We start from the raw sequence: 21,371 nt of genomic DNA on the forward strand, positions 1-21,371 counted from the left end.
GGTTCTCATGGACAACTGAGAGGGACATAAAGCTTCATTAAACCTCGCAGTCAGAGCTCAAGAACGCTACCTCGTGGTATTTGCGGGAGGACTAAACAGCGTCTTGAACGAAGCATCGTGAGGACAAGCGATGAACTTGACAGAAGGGGTCAATGAGATGCTCGCAGTGCTCCGCCAAGTGCACATTGCCGTATGTACTACATTGCATGATGTGCCAGTGCACGACGGCAACCTGCAAAAAGCGGGTGTCTCCGCCAAGAAAATGATATCGAATGGGTCGAAAGAAAAGTTTCTAGGCAGTGGAAATAAAGATGGAGGTGCAGTGGTGGGGTGTATTCGGAAGCGAGTGAATTCCCTGAGAGACATAATTCTTGGTCAGGAGGTGAACTGGTGCTTGGCAGGACGCGCGGACGCGCGGTAGCGCACGCGGGTCCTTTAAAGGCCAGGGTAGCTTGTAACAAAGAAAACAAGCATAGCAATTATTCGACACGTGGCAGCGTGAAGAACCGAAGCAAATGTAAGAGAAAAACGAAGAGCACGCGTGTTGCAATAAGTTACGTAAACATGCATGGCGGTACGGAGAAGGATAAATGGTTAGGAATTGAGAAACAATTCGACAAATAGAACACGGGTATTTACGCGGTTAAAAAACACATCTGAGAAATTTGGATGACCGACCACACATTGGAAATTATGTTTAGGAAGTGCGCAACACAATATCAGAAATGAATGGTGGGGGTACTATAATGCTAATTGATCTCGTGTTCAGAGCACCACTAGGTTTCGGGCACAGTAAATGGAAAGAAAACGTTGCTAGGAGTAGCTTTCTTCTCGATGGCAGAGAACACCAGAGAAAAGAATCGGGAGTTGCGATTTCCGTAAGCACGGATATTTAAAAAAATGAAATGCGGCCGAAATCATCCTCTTAGGAAACATGATTGACCACATAAAACAACATGACAGTTATAGAGATACCAATAAAAATTTATTAGTAGATCTCTAGGAGCAACATATTTTTGTGATAGGTAACATACGGCCTAAGTGTGATAGGCAGATCACGTGTGACGTCGGAGAGAGGAATCGAACATTGATTATTGTCTCATGGCAGCAAGATATTTTAAAAAACTGCTGAAAATAAGCCGGATATACTCATGTAATCGCCGCAGGATTTTTCCCCCCGAGAGGTTGGCTGAAAATCGCGGATGTGGCCATTAACGAAGGGATAGCTTTTTTGTCTTTCATAAATGTTTTCAGCGCTACTTGCATTTTAAGGCGAAAGTCTTAGATGTCTCATCAAATGCCAAAATTGACAGTCTGCGGCGTCAGTCTCCAGCGGAGTCCCGCGGCGTTGGCGTCAACGTGAGTGATGCGTAAAGTTATCTTCACGTAATGACGTCCCATGTGAAGTCATATGACATCACAAATTACAAAAATGCGTGAGCTCTTTATGACAATAAGAGAAGCAACAGGGGCTAGTTGGTGTTGCATCTTGGAAATTTGCGCTTTTTATTGTACGAGGACGGACTGAGTACACACAAACACAAAGCGCAGACCAACTGTTTTATTTCAAGACATTTTCCTTACATATATACCTAATGGAAAGCGTCGCGAAAACCCGAAGCAAGATAAAATATTCAAATGGGCATACACATGGCAATAGTTAGTTTGTTCCGATGAAGTGGATTTCTTTTGAATAAAGATTAATGGATGGTGCGCCGATACATTCGTCTGCATGTGCCTGCGTCGTCATATAAGATTCGGTTATAACTCGTTCCATTTTATCGTGTACCTGTGACAAGATTAGTGGTTTTCTCGAAAAGCGGCTCACATTTACACTGCCAAACATGTGTTGCTAGATTTCGCGGATGCGTGATTAGTTGGCAGTTATTTCGATGCTCTCTTTATCTTGTATTTAAACATCTTTTCGTCGGTCCGACGTATCTCCTACCGCATGTCAAGGGAATGTCGTAAATCACTTCCTTATTGCATGCCACACACTTTCTAATGTGGTTTATACCGCAATTGTTTCTGCGGCTTCTTTCCTTGCAGCTGTTAACCCTTCGACACATTCATATTAGTTTTTCTGGAGCCGAGAAAACCAGTTCGGCATGCTGTGCATTTGCAATCTTTTTTAGCTTATGTGAGACTGTGTGGATATATGACAAGAACTATTGATCCTGCCTTTTCGGTAGCGGGATTCGTCACTTTTACAATTCTTTTTTTCCGTTAATTGTCTTTAGCAGCTTTTCAGCCACCGACGTAATCACACAATCAGGAAATTCACTGCACTTCAGCCTTTCCACCTGTATGTTGACGCTCTGCGCTATTATATGAGGACAGGATTTCTGCAAACTTTCCTTTAGACTAGAAAATGGTACTCCCCTTTTGATTAACTTTGAATGCGCAGAACTCTATCTCATGATAGCATTTGTTTCTTTTGTTAAGTACGTCCAACATGTATGATCACAATTTAGAATCTGAACGTCTAGAAATTTTAAAGAAGACTCAGTTGACATTTCAAACGTGAATTCTAGCCCGGGAAAAACATATGAACTTATGCAAGATTATGTGAACTTATGCGTAGCTTGTGCCCGAGAAGCTGCGGTTGTATTGCCGCGTTCGCAGCTCAAGCGTTTTCTCGATTTTCAAAGCCTCGGCGAGGAATTCGGCGACCGACGTGGGCGGGTGGCGGACCAGTCCCGCGAACAGTTCTTGGTTTACACCCCGCATAAGCAGGCGAACTTTTTTGTCCTCGGGCACCACAGCGTTGGCTTGGCGGAACAGTCGAGTCATCTCTTCCGTGAAGATGGTGACGTTTTCATCAGCTGCAACCGGGTCTCCAGCAAGGAAGCGGCACTTTCATTGGGGACAACGCTTGCGAACGTGTGCAGGAATGCGCTGCGGAATAGGTCCCAGGTTTGGAGGGAGGACTCTTGATTCTCAAACCAGGTTCTTGCCGCGTCTTCCAGGTAGAAGTAGACGTGGCGCAGCTTGTCTTCAGTGCTCCAATTGTTAAAGGCGGCGACACGGTCGTACCTTTCAACCCAGGTTTCCGGGTCCTCGAATGATGAACAGCGGAACGTTGGCGGCTCCCTTGGTTGCCGGAGCAGAATCGGTGCAAGCGGCACAGTGGCTGTCAACGTAGCTGTTGTCTTCATCGCCGTGGCTCTCAGCTTGTCCGGTAGGAGTCCAAATTGAGGGGGAAGTCCTTTCAGTCTGCGGCTGGCTCTACTGTCGCTGATGGTGTCAGTGTTTTCTTCGCGACGGGGGCGTCCGGTACATAAAAGAAGCAGCACGCTCCGCCAGATGTCACGTGGTCGTGACGTCGACGAAGACCGCAGGCGACGTGTCCAAGATGAAACAATCTGTTTGGCTGAACTTGTCGCCTAGAACTGGAAAGTTAATTTGCATGTATTACACACGGCATGCACTGATAGCGGCGAACAGAGCGTCGACCGTCGATACAACTGAACATCGCTGGGTGCGCCGTCTTTTATACGTCAAGCATCGAACTTTCCAGCCTTATCACTGGTGGTCGCGCAAGCTCTGGAATAATCTTGACTATTCGCGTCATGTGCGCAATCTGAACAAAATGATCTACTACAATCTAGAATGTTCTCAGACATTCTGGCGCGCTTTGCGCAAGGCAGCAGCTACACGTGCAATGGGCCGGTAACAGAAAAGAGAAAGAAAGGAGAGTGTGTGGCGATATCTTAAGCCTCTAATAACTGAGTATTATTTGAACATGTATTCTCATTGTTTGCTGCACTATTGTGTTCTCTTTTGCTGAATTTATAGGGGCGTAGCTCTCTTGGGGCCTAGTCTTGTCGGCGTCCGTCACGCTACACAAAACCGAAACCGAAACTGACCACCTGCACAACGAAAAACAAAAACGAAATGAAGGAAAAACGCAATCCATAACTCAAGACGATATACGAATTATGAGTTGCGATTACGATTACGACTATGAAGTCTCAAATAAGAGTCATATCTCTTATCGGAGGCTTCAATACACTCCTAATTATCTTAATAAAAATGAAATCGAATAATAATCGAAGGAACTATGTTGTCGAAATCAACAAATCTGGCTATCACAATTTCGAAGGATGTGCACAGTGGAATCTGGAAGAAGTCGTACCTCACAGTTTGGACACGGGCTCTCCATTTCCCAGACCACAAAGCAGTAATATTGAAGGGAAAACGGAACCCAGAATTCAAGACGATATACGAAAATTAACAAGAGGATTAAAATAGTGGAACATTAGGAGGAACAAAATAAATACATTTCTACACATGAACGCGTTAAGCCACTCAATTTATATTCGCGGTGGCAACGCGCGGGTGACGTACGGTGACATACTGGTACGATACCCAGCGCTTCGCCACTCGTCATGATTCACAGTAGTGGCGTAGCGGTGATTTTTTGTTATATTACTCGCCCCTCGATAACACCTTTAAGCTCCCTGAGGGTAATGTAAATAAGTAAATACATAAGTAACAAATATAACCTGAAGAGTCGAGGTAAGAGTAGAAGAAATACGAGGCGAGGACTGGGGTATAGTGAGCTCCTACATCTAATCACGATCGAAATAAGGAAAGAGAAGCAGAACGTTGTCTGGAAAGCAAAGAGAAAGCGAAAACGCTGGTGTAACAGTGACATTCATGACCCGATGGAGAGGCCACGTGAAGCATCATGGAAACATATAATAAATAAAATGCATAGTTACATGCGGTAACGTACTAAAGCTCGCGACCACGAAGAACGAAGAACTAGCGTGTCGCCTAATGAAAAACCAGTTACACGCAACAATAAAAATTTGACTTGCTAGAATTTGTGGTAAATCGTTTAGAGACGTCCACATAACTGCAGGCGGCCAATTACACCATAAGCTTACTACGGTAGAAAAAAAAAAACTTAGCTTAGTCCATCGTTTTTGATATCACGCTGCTGCCTCTGTCAAAAATTGCAAAGTGAACCGCTGCATTAGGTCTCTCCAAAATGAACCTCAAATACGAAGGGGCCAACATTGTATCAAATTGTTCCTGGCGTATGTAGTTTTATGGCCACGTCAGACACTCACCGACCACGGAATCTTGTTCTCATTTTAAGAGAAGTTTTTATAACTTATGCGTAGGAATTATTCAGTGTTTTGTAGCAACCATGCAGGCACAGTTCGTGATCGACATGAGCGGGCGCGAGAGAGGCCTGTAAGCGTTTCGTATGGGCTATCGCAGAAGCCTGGGCAGCAAATAAAGGGACGCTCACGCCACAAATAAAGCACAGCAGCATCTGTTTACGGTAACGTTACCATCAACTGACACGAGGATTAAACAGCGCATGGAAGGAGCGGTGTCAGAATGTCCGCAAATCTAAATTAAGCTGGCGGACTCCATGCCACTCAAGAGCTTCTCCAAAAGAACAAAGCGGTCCTTGTGTTTCACACCTGTGTTCAGGCTACAGAGTCCACGGCCGAAACGGGCGTACAGATGTGCGCCAACAGCACAGCGATGCTGAGAAGACGTTCTCGTCGGTTGCGAATGTTATGAATACAGGCTGTCATGTCAGCGGTGACGTCAGATTCAGTATTCGCTAGTATAATCTATAAATATTTCAACAGCGCGGAAAAGTACGAACGGACGAAGAGAGGCGACACGGGAGCCGGTGACTTCCAAGTATGGGTTCAATTCGGGAAAGACAAGCATGTGCAAGGGCGTAGCCAAGGGGGCAGGGGTAGCGCAGTTTCACCCCCCCCCCCCCGAAAATGTTCAATTTAGCTTGTGTCTATATACACGCACACATACAAACGCACACACGAACATACATAAAGTATGGTTGATCCTCCCCCCCCCCCTAAAAAAAAAAATTCTGGCTCCGCCCCTGCGCACATGTAATTTCCAAAAATAGCAAAATTGCGCAAAAAGCATGCGACAAGCACTGCTCATAAAAGCAAACTGGTGACAAAGTGAAAAGCATTATCCGACATGTAAATCTGCATAGAAAATAATATCGGCTTCCTTGTTGTGTCTAATGCTTTTCTTGCGCAGTTTCGCATTTTTTTTCAACTGCATATACGTCTCTTTTCCATAATCAAACCTTAGCCATAAGTTAGGCCTTGCCCGTCTCACCTTCCTTCGTCCAGTCGTGTTTTTTTTGCGCGCCGTGGAAAATTTTCTTGACGATAAGTCACCAAATCACCCAAACGCTCACGTTAGTGTGGTACAGTAGTGAATATCGCGCGAGGGTGTTATAGCACACGCGCTGTAGTTGCTGCGACGGGAAGTACTTCGAGTAAATGCAAACACTGTAGATGTCCTTTTCTGTCATCGCTGCAGATTTGAGAGGCTGCGAGACCTGCTTTCCATGTGACCGCACGTAGTGACGTCTTTCGGTGGAAAACGATCCCAGAGCTGCCTACACACAGTTTCTCGCACTACGAATATACGTTGAAATTTATGGAATATTTTTGTCATTTTCTGTCCATTCATATTGAAATTAGATAATCGAAATAAATGGGTTCAGCCGATTTGAAGAAAGAAACCGGGAGCGATGTTCTTCACTGTGAGTACGTATTTCATTTTGTGTATAGTGTAGCCTACACAATGCGTACTTAGATTAAAGTACAACGTTTCTGATAAACATTGCACTGTATCGAAAATGCCTTATAATGCCTATGAGAGTTACCAACAGCGAGCGCGCGTAATCTGAAATGTTATCATCTCTGCATACCACAGGTCGCGTATGCGTAGTTTTCTTTGGTGACGTCAATGCGGTTTGGACACGTGACGCTACCGAAAGGCGCTTGGAACGGTCGCTCTGGCGGAGTAGCTCAAATTTGCTAAACGTGAAAGATTACGGACGAATGGGGCGGGTTCCCTCAAAGAAATTCAACAGCTAAATCCAACGGATGACTGCCGGAAATTATGGAACGAGCTCGCTATGATCAAGTCCCAAAGACCAAAGACGATACAACAGTTCCAGCGACAGAATTAGGCACTACAAAGGCAAGTACCGTTACTTGGTTAAATGGAAATTTTTATTACGATAATATATACATTTTCGACGGGTTTCGAGGGCGTATGGTTGTTATGGTTTGTTGAGTTCGGTTATGCCTGCCGTTGATTTTTGAGAATATAGTTTGCCGTCCGTAAAGCCAAACGCAAGAGAATCGCGATTACACTCGAAGCCTCACGACACCAGTGCAAATGAATTGTGGGGGACGGTTCAGATGCTCACGCTAATGTTAAAACATAGCGACCGGAACGCTGACCGAAAGCAACGTGAATGTGTCATGCATGAATTTGCGATACAGACAACTGTTTTAGTGCAAGGTATATTAATAGATACCCTATTAAATGACTGCACGTTCAATTTCTGTTGCGTAAAATTGGTAGCGCCCACGGACTACTTCTTCCAATGCCCCGGTCCGTCCCACAAGCTCGATTCTCATGCAAACGGTTGGCCTCGTCCGAATTTCTGGCTGAAGGCTTAAGATAGTTCCTAAGTCGCTTCATTTAGGCTTTCTAGGGCAGTTCATCTGCCGCCTCAGGTAATGGTACACAACAATTCTTATCGGACAAGAACACGGTACCTTCCAGTGGGTGTGAGCATGATGTTGAAGTCATAATATTAAGGGTGCGCGGTCTGTGTAAAGCTGCGTCTGTGAATACCACTATTGGTATTCTTTATTGCACCTGTTCCTAGGAAATTAGGCCTATATAAAATTATGTTCTGTGTTTATACGCCGTTTTTCTTGAGCATGAATCAATGAATGGGCGTAATGCATCTGTTCTTTCAATATTTCGCCCTTCTCACAAGAAGTTCAACGAAGAAAAAGAAAGCTGTCATACACTGCAGTAATGGTTGAAGAGTCATATAAAGAATGCAACTTGTATAAGCAGACCAGCAGCGGTGTGCTGGAGGCATAGGCTAACGTAGATCTGCCGAGTTTGCTGCACATTACGAACGACCTTGAGGGGTGTGAAAAGGAAAGTCGGCGGTGGACACATGCATTTTGCACGCGCCGTTGACGGAGCGGCTCGTCAAACAGCAATTCGTTAATTACCTACTTGTATTATTAATGCAATGCTAATGCATAACTGCTACGGTGATAAATGCATTACCTTAGCAGTTACGAATATGCTTGTCTTACATCAGACGTGGCGCGGGTTGTGGTTTTTTTAAAGTCAAGTGCGATTGCAGTGTTGGCCATCCACTCTTATTCCAATCTGATAAACGTTACACATCTAATACTATGACACAGGAATATATAGCCTAGTTGCTCGAGCCCGCAGGAACACGCTAAATAGTGCTGCTTATGACATGCGCATCAGCGCACCCTACCACCTATTTCATTGCTGTAAATATGATGCTTGTATTCTAACGCGAGTGCCGACATCACTTCGGCTCATAGGTATCTCTTAGGCGTTATTGTAGCCGACTGACCTGGTAAGCCCCCGATATGCACTCAACTACGTAATATTCAAAACAAAGTTTATCGCTCCCGAAGCCAAACAATGTGGCTTGACATAACGATTCCTACAATGCGTGTGATCTACCGGAATTAACTTTCATCACTTGGAAGCGACAAGTCGCTCGTCGTGTGGTGAGGGCCGGTTGCTTCATCTGTTTAGAAAGGCAAATATTGCCTGCCCGCTCTATGTAGGCAACGAAGATGATGCGCGCTCTGACGGTCTCGCGGAACGAGACATTCTCCGAAGAAGAAGACGTGCTTACGTTGATGTTCTTGCATGTGCTGCAGCACAAAACGGGCTGTTTGCTCTTGTGTTACACATCACTGGTTCTCCGTTTGCGGTGTACCGGAACATTGCGTTGCTTCCGCAGGTCACCGCAGATACTAGGCAGGCCACGGAATCCAGCAGCGCCCACTCTGTACTGGTCGACGAACCCTCTTGTTCGGAAACACCGGAAGGACGTGCTTGTGAGGTATCTCGGAGTTCGCCGAATTACGCCATGTGGCAGACGTTAGAACGCTATGCTGGATTACACGCACGAAGAGTGTTGCCCAGCCAGCAGCTTGAAGCACCGCGAAGAGTGTATATTCCCTCTGACCTCGTGGACAGCGTAGAAGGGCCCTGCTGCTTCACCCTGATGCATGGCGGCGAAGATTCCAGCACAAATGTCTGTGCTGAAAGAACAGGTGGGCAGTTTCAACTGTCAAAGGAAGGCAGTCGATATTGTAACAAAGCTTTCATTTGGAATTCAGATATACAGTCAGTCTGTTTTGACATCGCCTTTTTTTACCGGTAGTGTGTGCTACGGGTCACAAATAGGCGGGAGTTTGCCTTGTTTACGAAAAATGCGAACCTTCCACCGGCAAGACATTGCCGGCCTTTCTGAAAGCGTCTTGTAGGTCTTGCGCATAGTGTACCATAACATATGTCTCCGTTGTACGCCCCGCAATTCGCAGAATGCAGATAAGCTCATTCAAGCCGATTAACATTGCGTTAATTTTGGATTACTCGCGTGGCGTAGCCTTGCGAGCTTATCATTCGCCGGCAGGAGAAATCGTAAGATCAATTATTGAGGCCGACTTTTTCGTAATAGTGGTAGAACTCATGAATGCCAGAACACGATGGAAGATTTCGATACCTTCATTCTGAATCGCGATTTCGTTAGAATTTTGTAAAGGTACGAACATCCTGGCGGCGTGGCACTTAACCACGCGCGGCTCACCGCTTGAGAGACGCCGCTTTTCTCTCTTGCTCCCTCTCTTGACCAACCTCTTTTCTCTCTTGCACGAACCTAACAATGTACGGGAATGGGTCCGTAACAAAAATATTGGTGTCGCCCTGAATGACTTGCACGGTCGCAAATGGCACCAACAAGCCTTTCCTAGTGAAAACGCGATCAGATGGAGAAAGGAGTGCAACGGCGTCGGCGAGACCGGTGCAATAGACTGACGCAGCCGTTGACGAGTTTGCAGGAACTGTGGTGTCTTTGACGAGTACCTTGGTCGCTGCCGGTAGACTATCCATCGGCGTCAAATCCTAGAATGGTGAGAGCTCTATTTGGGCTGGTGCGCAACAAATTACGGTGGCGTGACGGGCGAGAAAATCCCATCCCAGGATGACGTCGTGAGAGCATGAAGAAATTATGAATTCAACGGCGTACTGAGCGTCCTGAATGATGCCACGGGCTGTGCACACCGCTGTCGGGTGAATTCTTTGGGCGCTGGCTGTACGGAGGGAGAGCCCGGAAAGTGGCGTCGTCACTTTTCCTAGTAGTCGGCTAAACTTAGCGTTCATAACAGATACGGCAGCTCTAGTGTCTACAAGGGCCAATGTGCGCACACCATCTACAAACACGTATACCACGTTTGATGGACTTTCGCAGTTCGATAGCGTCGCAGCCCTTGCCTCTTGGACTGCGACGACTAGTTTTCCTGGTCTCGTGCGACCGGACGAGGCCGCATCGGTGACAGTGAGCGGCGTTGTGGGGACGGTGAACGACGGGTAGATGGACCTGGGCGCGACGTCGGTGACATAGGCGGCGGCGGGTCGTAATACGGGCGGCTGGACTAGTTGCTGACGGCTGATCCGACTCGAGGCGGCTGCACGCGATTGCGATAGCGGGCGATGCGACCGACGCAACCGCACTCAAAGCAGATCGGGCGGTTGTCGGAAGTGCGCCATCGGTTTGCCGGGCTAGGTCCCTTCCACGTCGTAGCACGCGAAGGACGGAGCAGCTGCTGATATGACGACTGCATGGTGGGCTGCAGTCGGGGCGTATGCAGCCCACACTCGAGCAGCCCACCTCGAGCCACACGAGCCGGCACACTCGCTTCGAAGGCCTGAGGCCTGGGGACGGCTCCGGCGTATGTAAGCGGGGGCACTACAGGGAGTGGTGGGGGCGGTCTGGCTACAACTTGCGCGTAACTGAGTAGCGCACGCGCCGGAGGAGGCTGGTGGTATTCCGGCATGACCTCCGCGATTTCCTGCTCAATAGCCCGGCGTAGGGGAGGCAGCAGTGTGGTCGACGGCTGATCAACATGCTGCGGGTGAGAGAAGGCCAGTAAAGAGAACTAGCGGGTAATTTCCTCACGCACGAATGACTTGATCTCGGCGACTAAGACGGAGTCGTCCGACACGGCCGACAAGCCTGCGAGATCGGCGTCGCGTTATAGGAGGTCTACGCGTCATCAACAGCTGCCGGCGCAGCTCCTCGTAGCTTTGGCACAATGTGATGACCTCTGTCACAGTGCGAGCGTTTTTGGCGAGCAGCATGGTGAAGGCATCCTCGTCGATGCCTTTCATGACGTTCCAGATCTTGTCGGCTTCAGACATGGTCGCGTTGGCTTTCTTGCACAAGTCGAACACGTCTTCAATGTAGCTCGTGAAAGACTCGCCGGACTGCTGGGCTCGTTCACGTAAACGCTGTTCGGCTTGCAGCTTGCGAACGGCAGGGCGGCCAAACACGTCGATGATGGCGGTCTTGAAAGTGGGACCACGTAGCGAAATCAATGCGTGGCTGTTGTACCATAGACTTGCCACACCCGCTAGGTAGAAAACGAGGTTGCTCAATTTGCTGCCTCGTCCCATTTATTGGGGACACTCACACGCTCGCAAATCGCGAGCCAGTCCTCGACGTCGGTGCCATCCGCGCTGGTGTAGACAGGAGCGTCGCGGCATGCGGGGGACACCTGGACATGGCGTCGGTGCAAGAGGAGGCGTTTGCCGGGAGGCGTCTTGAGTCATGGTAGCAGGTACGGTACGGGATCGAAGCTCCAAGGGCATCGAATGCGGGCCGTAGTTGTTTAAAGGGCCCCTCACCAGGTGACCTAACGAATTTTAGTTACACATTGCAAGTTGTTGCGAGCCCAATAAAGAGCATTATGTCACAAGAATTTTTCTAATCGGTCGGTTAGAAGCTGAGAAAAACAATAATTTGTAGCGGCGCGAAACCATGATGCGAGGAGGCGAGCTGCAAACCCTCGCCGCTCGCACCGCGTAGCCTTCGCAAGCCAAATCCCTTCCCTGCCCTCTTCGGCACGCGAGCGGAAGGATCACATAACGCATACGCATGAATACGTCATGCGCACAGAATGTCACGAGCGCATGACGCGCCCGAACCAGCCCGAGCCCCCGAGACGCGAGCGGTGTTGTGGCGGCGTTCTTTGCGCTTCGTCTCTGCAAGTTATGCCGAATGCGCCCTGGCCGATCACTTGGCTTTCAACCTATTACTGAGCACGAAAGCTGCAACATTTGTACGGACGCGAGACTAGCGGTGTGCCGCATGAACATCTAGTTAGACGCGGGAGGATAAATGAGCCTAATGAGCGCTGGAACGCAGTAGAAAATTAGTTTCGTTGTAAAGGGTGGCGTCTGCACGATGCGCAAAGCGCGAGAACACGAACGCGTGCGAAACGGAGGTAGATTAGTCTCGAATCTCGCTGCGATTCGCAGTAAAAATTAAAAAAGAAAACGCACACATTCCGTTTGTGTGTTTTATTATTGCTCTCAAGTTTTATTCATCCACTCAAGCAACAAATTACAAAAACTACGCGTCGTGTCAAATAATTATCGCAGTGTCACGTGCTACTGTTGGCGACGTCAGAGCACACTCGTCTACGTAGAGGAGCGACGTCACAGCACTACTATCTACGTAGGGCCATTCTCTCATGCACGTCATCCCCTCATTCTCTGGGCGCGTGGACGCGAGAAGGAGGGCAAGCAGCGTTCAGCTTGAAATTTGACCTATTTACGCGGCGCGTAGCGTTGCAAATTTTGGCAGACGTAATGGTGAACGCCTAGTGCATGGATTGCGCTCGTCAGCTCAAAATTGTCAAACCTGGTGAGGGGCCCTTTAAAGGGCACAGCACTCTCCACAAAATTGTCAAGACGTTTATTAGCGGGCACTCGGCGACGGCGCACGACAGCGACAGTTAAAGCGGGGCGGACTCTCTGCACGAGTGGCGTGCTCTCCGAGAAGAGGACGACCCACTAGAAGGCGCTGAAGATGACGACCTATTACTGAGTAGGAACGCTTCGCTACAAGTGGAACTATTCGCCAGCCGCAGAGGCGATCGGCTGCCACGCTTCGATCATCAGGGCCGGCCCATCTTGACTTGTTAAACTGTATCCGACTACAGCTTTGTTCAGCGGGTTTTCAATAGGCAAAGTTGACAGCTCGATAGCAGTCGCGAGCCTCCATTCCTGTCTTGAGCTTTTGTTCATTAAGTAGCTGTAGGCTGGGAAAAATGATCTCGTCTACATATCAAATTATCTCTTGTTCATTTACAGATCCTCTCGTCGGGTGGGAATCGCTTACAAGAGCTCTGTTGACCATTCACGTTTGCATCCGTTGCTTGTGCCTGCAGAATTTTGACCACTTCACTGCTACCGAAGCGCTTCTACAAGTGCTTCAGTTTGGAAGATGGTACCGCACTGATCACTGTTGAAGTGGCGACGTATGCTGACCCGTGTCTAGATTTTATGCTGCCGTACTTGCGTCGCCTGCGGCAAGCACGAAATCCTGAACAGGTGAAAATTAAAGTTGGCGGTCTCCTTTACGACATCTGTTCTCAAGAGATTCTTAAGGATGGACCTCCTGAATTCCAAGATCGCAGGTACCATCTTGGCCCTCTTTTTTGCTTGTGCAAGGGGGAGTCGAAGTAATTAGTTTCAAGAAATGGCCCATAAATTTAAGCAATAACATTAATTTGATGGTTGGTAAAATTTTACGTAACGTTTCCTTTATTATCATTTCATGTGCTCTCAACTCGTAAATCATAAAGTGCAACGGTCACTTTTGTTTCAGTGGGACCTTTTAGGGTCTGAGTTCTCTTTTTGATGGCCTAATTATAAATTTCATGATAATGACACATTTTGGTCTGTCTTGATACTTTACCACTCACCAATACTAATTTGCTGCAACTCAGTTAGTCGTACGTAACACCTGTACTAATTAGTGTGTAGAATGTAGTTTGCGGTAGTTTAATTGTCGAAGCTTCATTCAGTTACACAACTAAGATCCAGGGCGAATCAAGACTTCAGGAAGTACCAACTATATGCCGCACGCATATAATAATAAAATTCGCTGTTCAGAGTGACATTCCTCGCCATCCGCCGTAGGATCGGACATGCATTTTTCTATTAGCGTGATAAATATATCGCATGGACACTTTTATTCGCAATCAGGGTCGACCCGGGCATGCTCGATCCGAATAAGATGCGGCATGGTCAATTTTATGCGTGATAATGCCCCGCGAGAAAAGGACGATCGTCATCTGGGCATAGCGATGTGGCTACCATATCGTGATTTCACTGACTTCTGCACAAAACTCGATGCTGATTAGTTTGGACCGCCTTGAAGCGACCATTGTTGATCGCGATGAAGAATTGCGATTTGCATCGGCCTTCATCACGATCAAAAGTACGTCTTTGCGTCTGTGTCAAAAGTCGCTTCTTTAGAAATATAAAAATTTCCGTCACGATGGGAAAATTAAACGCCATTTTTTTTCTTCGTAACAAAAAATTTGCAAGCCCACTCCGCTGAATAGGATGCTCCTTTCTGCAAGGATAAGTACCGGTTTTTGCGTTCGCTTTCATTCCTTTTTTTCGTGTCGAGAAATCGGCGTTAATTTGACTTACCACCCTGTTACTTTTGATCGAACGTGAGAGCATACCATCAAGTCACGAGCAAGCACCCCTCGCCCTCACGTTGAAGGATAATCGGCAAAGATAAGCTGCGGAAGAGCCTCTAAGCAAAATTTACACCTGCGCTTCAAATCAAAGGATTTCTCGAATACGCTTGCATTTAATGTTTCACTGCATCAAAGGGAATCCTCGCGTAAAATTTGATGTGTTATGAGAAGGGGGGAGAGACGTTCTTTTAACGTTTCGACAACTAGTCAATCTGAGAATGCAATCCGGGGGCATCACACTGTAAACGTACTAAGAAATCGTGCGCATATCTACAGACGCTTTGAACTTGGGTTCCTAGGAACCACTGCTGCAGAATTCGGTAGCGGAGAACAGGTTGAAAACAAATTGCGAGAGGGGAGGGGGACGTTTGCTGAGAATATGGTGCTTGCTCCAGATTTTACGGCAATAACTGTTCGTGTTTGATGTCGTAAAACCTCGACATGATTATGGGAAACGCCGTAGTGGAGGGCTCGAGAAATTTGGAGCATCTGAGATTTACTGACATGCACCTAAATCTGAGCACACAGGTCTCTAGAAAAAGTGATAGCAAGCTCACCAAATGAACTATCTGCGATGCCTAGCGCACCGGAAACGACGCCTCATGTCATGACTTATTATCGGTTCAGGGCATGTTTCCCGTACATTAGCACACGGTTTATCATGTGGGACAAAGGTCGCTAAACGCAGTAACGCTGCCGGCTTATCATTTAACCATGGACCACCCCTGCTCGATTTCCGTGCGCTGCCGCATTTCAAGTTCAAAGTGAACCAAGCCACAGCAACAATAATGCTGCCTTGAAGCTGCCTGGTTTTTGTTTAATCCTGTGAAGTTTTACTATTAATGTTTTTTTTATTTATGGACACAGCTTTCGGTTTGTTTATGTGCGCAATCCATCTTGCTACAATATTATATATTCTGACTAATCATCACGTTACCTTGCTAAACCCCTTCCCTGCCGTAAAAAAGAAGTAAACTTTATTTATTTATTTACAGATTACCTAAATCGCCATACAGGCAATATGTAGGGGGGGGGGGGACAAAAACATAACCATTACAAAGAAATGCTTTGCACAAAGAGATATATACACACATAAACAAACATCACTGTGACGTTATCAGAAGTAACATGAGTCTGGATCACCAAATACATTTTCGAGACACGTAGAATGTACATTCGTTAATGAAAGAATTGCACAGCATAAAAAAATAAATCATTATCTATTATATTTACTATGTCGTCTGTTAAGCTGTTCCAAACTCTTATTGTTTTAGGAAAGAACGAGTAGAAAGATGTGTGGGATCTGCATTTAAAGGTAGAAATCTTTTTGCTATTATCACAGTGAGTGGATGTTTAGTATGGTTCAACAAGGCAGCTGGGACGATTGATACCTGTGTTAGAAATATATATCTGGCGCAGCAGTTTAAGCCACAGTTTCCGTCTACGTACACGGAGCAGATCCCATCCCACAGTTGCCTTCATTTCAAACAAACCTTGCCGCTTGGATCTGAAGATTTTCTAGTCTATTTATCAGATAGTCTTGGTGGGTATCCTTTATTACGCATGCATAATCCAGTATAGACCTTACTTGCAAAAAAATATAAAGTTTTCTTGATTTTGCGCATCAGCTGTTTGAAATTCCTGCGGATAAAGTGAAGCATCCTACTAGTTTTTGCTATAGTCGTGTCAGTATGTTTGTTTCATGTAATCGATTCGGTAAAATGAACGCCGAGATACTTCACATCACAACGTACACATCTAAGTGTACGTTGACCACAGAAACAGCAAATTGTACCGAATTTCGCGGAATTTTTTTTTCGGTGATGTTGTAGAGCTAATTTTCTGAACAAAATGGTACCATTATTTCAATTCAATGGGATTCCTTTATTTGGCAAATTGCGAAAAGATAGCTCGAAGATGGCTTCATCGCATGGTAATAAAATTAAACATGACAATGTACAATCAAAGCCGAGACACATATGGCACAACATTGACAAGTGCGGACATCTAGCGTCAAGCAACGCAACTATGACGAGTATAGTCTTCATTGGTTCCTGTGGGACCAACTCTTGTTGACGACGAGTACAGTCGTCATCGATCATTTTGGTACACGATCGCATGAGGACTATACTCGTCAACGGAAAGGAAGGGGTTGAAATATAGTGCAAATGCTATTACTACACCAGTTGTATTAAGAAGAATGTATGCTTTTTTCATTTCGTCTTTATGTATTCGAAATAATCGTGTGTCAGCTCTTGCATTCGTTTTATGGCATGTTTATTTTCTGCTGCTTCTGACCTCCCCCTTGCATATTCTCCCACATATATATGACCCTCGTGACTGGTCTATCACCCAGCTCCACCCATATTCAAGATATGTGAGCGGTGTAAGGCGTATCTTGGATGCAGTTAATGATGATTGTGCTCACGATATTCATCGCAGGCTTGTACAAATATTGGAAGCAACCTTCGAGATGCCCTACCTGCAGCATTTCGTAATAGAGCTCCAGACTGAACAGGTTGCCCTCCGCCGAATGGAAATCGCCCTAAGCTTTGCCCTCAGTGGTTCCGGCGAACTTCAGAAGCTCAAATACGAGGTCGACCCAGACTACGCTGATCTGCTCTGCACTAACAAGTTGGCGGTTGGTGGAACGTTTGGAGTTCAGACAGTCGCACTCCCTAAACTCTGCGCCCTTCGAGAACTGACAGGATCCCCGCGCGACATGGGACCCTACATTGTCACCGTCGAGCTGCCGTTATTGCCGCATCATCATGTTCTTCGTGTGAATGCGATTGTACGCAGGCGCAGTAGCGACGAATCGGATTCAGACTGAGAATTTCGAAGCATATCTTCCTTTTTTTTTGCGGAGGCCGACCAACAAACCAGAGCTTCGTCCTACTTACGTTTGTACGCCATTCCCTAAAAACGCTAGAAGACAGTACTATGAATGGGATGCCTATAAAATTCACTTTGGTGCGGCCGTGAAGTGATTGATCACAGTTTAGTGCGCCTTTCCGATATTCCGAATCGTTTGCGGCATTGGAAGTTACCATATTTTCTCTTCGCAAATATGCCTGATATTGCTGGTGCCAAATAAGCAACGGTTTGTTAGAACAACGATATTCGGTAACATACCCACCAGTTCATCAAAAATATCTCTGATTATAAGCCACTTATATGTGGAGAAATATATTCGCTAGTGAACCTCACTTCTCCAAAAAAAAAAAACAGTTTGTGTCCAATGAATAGAAAGCATATGAAGGGCTGCGACACCTTGATTGTCAGGCCTATTTATGCCAAACTCCCTTCAAACATTCGAGCTCCTGCTTGCTTGTTTTGAGCTCCAAATGTTTGTTTAAATAACGAATACCCGGCTCCTCCTTTTATAATGAGAGAAAAATAAGTGCCAAATATACGCATCTCATCCTAACCTCAATTGTAATATGGATGAGCTACATGCAACTTATTTTGTGGGCTATCATCCAATCAGAATAACATTATATGATAACGCAAAGCGTCCGCATAAATATTATCTTCTGGCACAAACAGAAAATAGCAATGTACGCACGATTATAATGCAACAAGTTAAACCACCGGGAACTATGTAACTCCTCTGTAGCTACTCGAGCATCCTAACTTTGAATATGTAATGAACCTTATGATTCTACCTTTTACTTGCCTTCTTTTTTTGTAACTGTACAGCATCTCACAATACCAAGCCTGTAAAATGCGTTCATGTTTTAATCACCCGCTTGGGCTATTTGTCTTAGCATGTTCACCTTCTTTCGCATCCAGAGTTACTTTTATGATTTATACCTTTATTTTACCTGTATTTTACCTGTATTTTATTACCTGTACCTTTTTACAACGTGCTTTTATTGCACAGACTTTCTTAAACGGGCCTCTCCTGTCACTATATATGTCCACGAGCTTGCCCGTACAAAAGTTTTTATCAGTTGGGCAAAGGAATACATACATTACTCTTTGCCTATGTCTCAAACCTGTGTTGTCACTGAAGCATTTATAAAGCATTTATAAATGGTGCTTGCTCATCAGCGGGTGTGGTGCTTATCAATATCGTAGGTATCTCTTTTTCATCGTAATAAGAGCTACGCAATAAAAATATTGTACCAAAGTTCCAATCTGTGTTATTTGCGCATATTCTTGAAAGATTTCAACCAGCCAGTAAGGAAGCACATAGGAGAGAAGTGGCACACATAGTGACTGGCGGTGCATGCAACGACGACTCTTCGTGCTACTTATCCCCTTTTTTTTGTATTTTCTGTAAACTAGTTCGAGTCCTCAAGAATGAAGCAGAATCAGTCACCAGAAACGTAAAAGCTCTAAACTATTCAGTGCTGAGTGCTCGTGTGCACAGACGCGCGCTGGGTTCTCCTTCTGGGGGGCAAAGTTTCATCACAGCCCCCCCCTCCTTTGGTCGAGTCGAAAAGACAACATGCTTTTCAATGTATGAAAAAATGAATATCAAGGGATGAAGCGATTCTCACAACGGACTGTCTTAGGTCCCTTTGTTTCACAGAGTAGCGATGGTAGGTAAGGTCATCTTAAAATGCAGCGTGCGGAGCGCAGTGTAAGAATATTCAGGTGTTGACACTGCGCGCGCCTAGGCGGCGAAAGTATGTTCGGTCATGGATCCGTTGAGCCTGGCGCCATATTATGGATCCAGGCAGTGAGCGCCCGCGAGTAGCCGATCCACGGTGGTGCTGCGTGAGCGCCGCCGTGCCCTCTCCTGTTACTCTCTCAATTTCGCCCCTCGACGCCACCTGGCGGCTCTGCGCCAAGCGCCGCGTAGAGTTACTGTGTATGCTACCTTTAGATAGGATATACCTAAACGTAGCATTTACAGGAATTCTAGCGGCGCAGAGCCGCCAAGCCACACCGCGCACAATGCAGACGACGCTGTCCGCCGCCCAGGCGCCGACCTTTCGCTCTTTTTTGGTCTTCTGCTATATAGAATCACAAACGCTGATCGAAGTTGTTGCTACGGCAGTAACAGAAGTAACAATGAAATAAACTGTGCATACGATTTTACCGGAGCAATGATTTGCACCCTAGTCAACTGGCATACTAGGACGAAAAAGAAGTTTTATCCAGAAAAAAATAAATTCAGGCACTTATGGCCGGGCCCTAAGTCCATGGCTACGTTTGCACTCGTTTTATTTTTCCGCATAGTACCCACCTATGGCCCATAAAGTTACATCGCCTTTATGAAGACCTGTCCCTACCTTTCAGATTTTTCAGCCCACATGCTAGCTTTACGAGCCCTACATTAAAAAGTATCGGGGATAGTATGGCCGCCTGTGGGGTGCCTCTATTTTGGCAGTCGAAAGTTTCAGACACAACCAAGTCTGTTCCACTGCTCCAGACGATCCCTGTCGGACGGCGCTTTGTAGAAAGGCACACGCTCCGCGCGAGTCCGACAGCCAGAACGGCAGTTCTGTACTAAGCACGTCGTACCCATTGCAAACACCTCTCACCTTCGTCGATTGAAGAGCATAAAACAGCCGTGCATAAACGAACACGGACAAAATGGCCTGGCTTCAAAACAACGCGGCTGCACATGCCAGCAAAAGGCGCATTATCAGCAGCATGCGCGTTGCTGTGGAGACGACTGTCCCCCTTTTCCTAGCGCCCTCCAAGAAGGCGCCGATGAAACTGCAAGTCAACTGATAAGAACCCGAACATAATCGGGCGGCGCGTGGATTGCGGTTTTCCACGCGTTGGGGAGTGAGTGTCAGCACATGAGTATAGTCTTACACCGTGCTCAGGTGCTTTCGGCCGCCATTATCATCAAAGATATGCGTCGTGATAACCCTCCTCTTTAAGTATAGCGGGACAGGTCCGACTGAGTCAAAGTATGGGCCACACTTTCAACCCCCCCCCTCAGGTGATTACGGGGTAGTGGGTGGAGGTTCACTGCCCTTCCACATGGGCAATCCTATGCTTGTGCGTGCAGGTGCTGCATATATACTTTAGAGCTTTAGAACACGTATCAATTAAACGCGTAATAGTTTTGCTGGACCAAGCAAAAAGCCTGTCAAAATAAAATAAATTAGTATGCGTTCTTGGTATGAGCGACTCGAAGCTGCCTTAACTGTCTTTAATCATTTGTCCTCTTGAGGCTGTAGCGGCATTACCTATGCTACCCCAGGACTCCGAATCAGTAGTGCTATCCTATCTAGAGCCCACAGCACAAAGGGACTGTTCCCTAGCGGTAGAAGACAAATCGCTCAATGCCGCTGCTCAAGCGAGGAGGAAATTAACTGGACCTGAATTATTTAAATGCTTTATTGATTTTGTAAACAAACATGAACGGGACGCTTTTCGTGCGTCAAAAGTTGGCTATAAATGCGAAGCATTTCATGGCGGACAAAATGCACTCTGAAAGTATCCTCTCAGCCACCTAGCAAATCCGCGCATGGCTTCGCCGAACTTCGCACAGGTGTCCAGCCATGGCGTCATTAGTGCAACCGCTTATCATAGCTGTGCCGAGCCGAGACTACGCTTGCCCTAGCTGTATATAGCCGTCACTCAGCTTCTTACAGGTGTGCCGAGCCGTGGCGTTACTTCGCTTCTCCCAGCCGTGTCGCTCGTACCCAGGGTAGCTCCCGCATCTGCGTTGGCGTAGCAAAGACCGTGACCTCATTGAGCATCGGCTTCGTTCGCGGCTGGTGTGGGCTTCGTCTA

General features: G+C 46.6%; 1 protein-coding gene across 1 annotated transcript; it reads left to right on the top strand.

Annotated features, from left to right (window-relative positions):
* Positions 1 to 8,922: 8,922 nt before the first annotated feature.
* LOC119402768 (uncharacterized) lies at positions 8,923 to 17,579 on the top strand. Its single transcript, XM_037669843.2, has 3 exons — positions 8,923 to 9,158; positions 13,261 to 13,586; positions 17,106 to 17,579. Exons 2-3 carry the CDS (start codon positions 13,453 to 13,455, stop codon positions 17,494 to 17,496), a joined length of 525 nt encoding a protein of 174 aa, XP_037525771.1. The 5' UTR covers positions 8,923 to 9,158; positions 13,261 to 13,452; the 3' UTR covers positions 17,497 to 17,579.
* The last annotated feature ends 3,792 nt before the right edge of the window (positions 17,580 to 21,371 follow it).

Source organism: Rhipicephalus sanguineus, chromosome 8 (assembly GCF_013339695.2).
Source record: "Rhipicephalus sanguineus isolate Rsan-2018 chromosome 8, BIME_Rsan_1.4, whole genome shotgun sequence".
Lineage (NCBI taxonomy): Eukaryota > Metazoa > Arthropoda > Arachnida > Ixodida > Ixodidae > Rhipicephalus > Rhipicephalus sanguineus.

Excerpts from the sequence above, each read along its gene's own strand:
- LOC119402768 (XM_037669843.2), top strand. The coding sequence starts at position 13,453 with ATGCTGCCGTACTTGCGTCGCCTGCGGCAAGCACGAAATCCTGAACAG. Across the intron at positions 13,587-17,105 it reads CCTGAATTCCAAGATCGCAG|GCTTGTACAAATATTGGAAG; the intron begins GTACCATCTTGG and ends TATTCATCGCAG.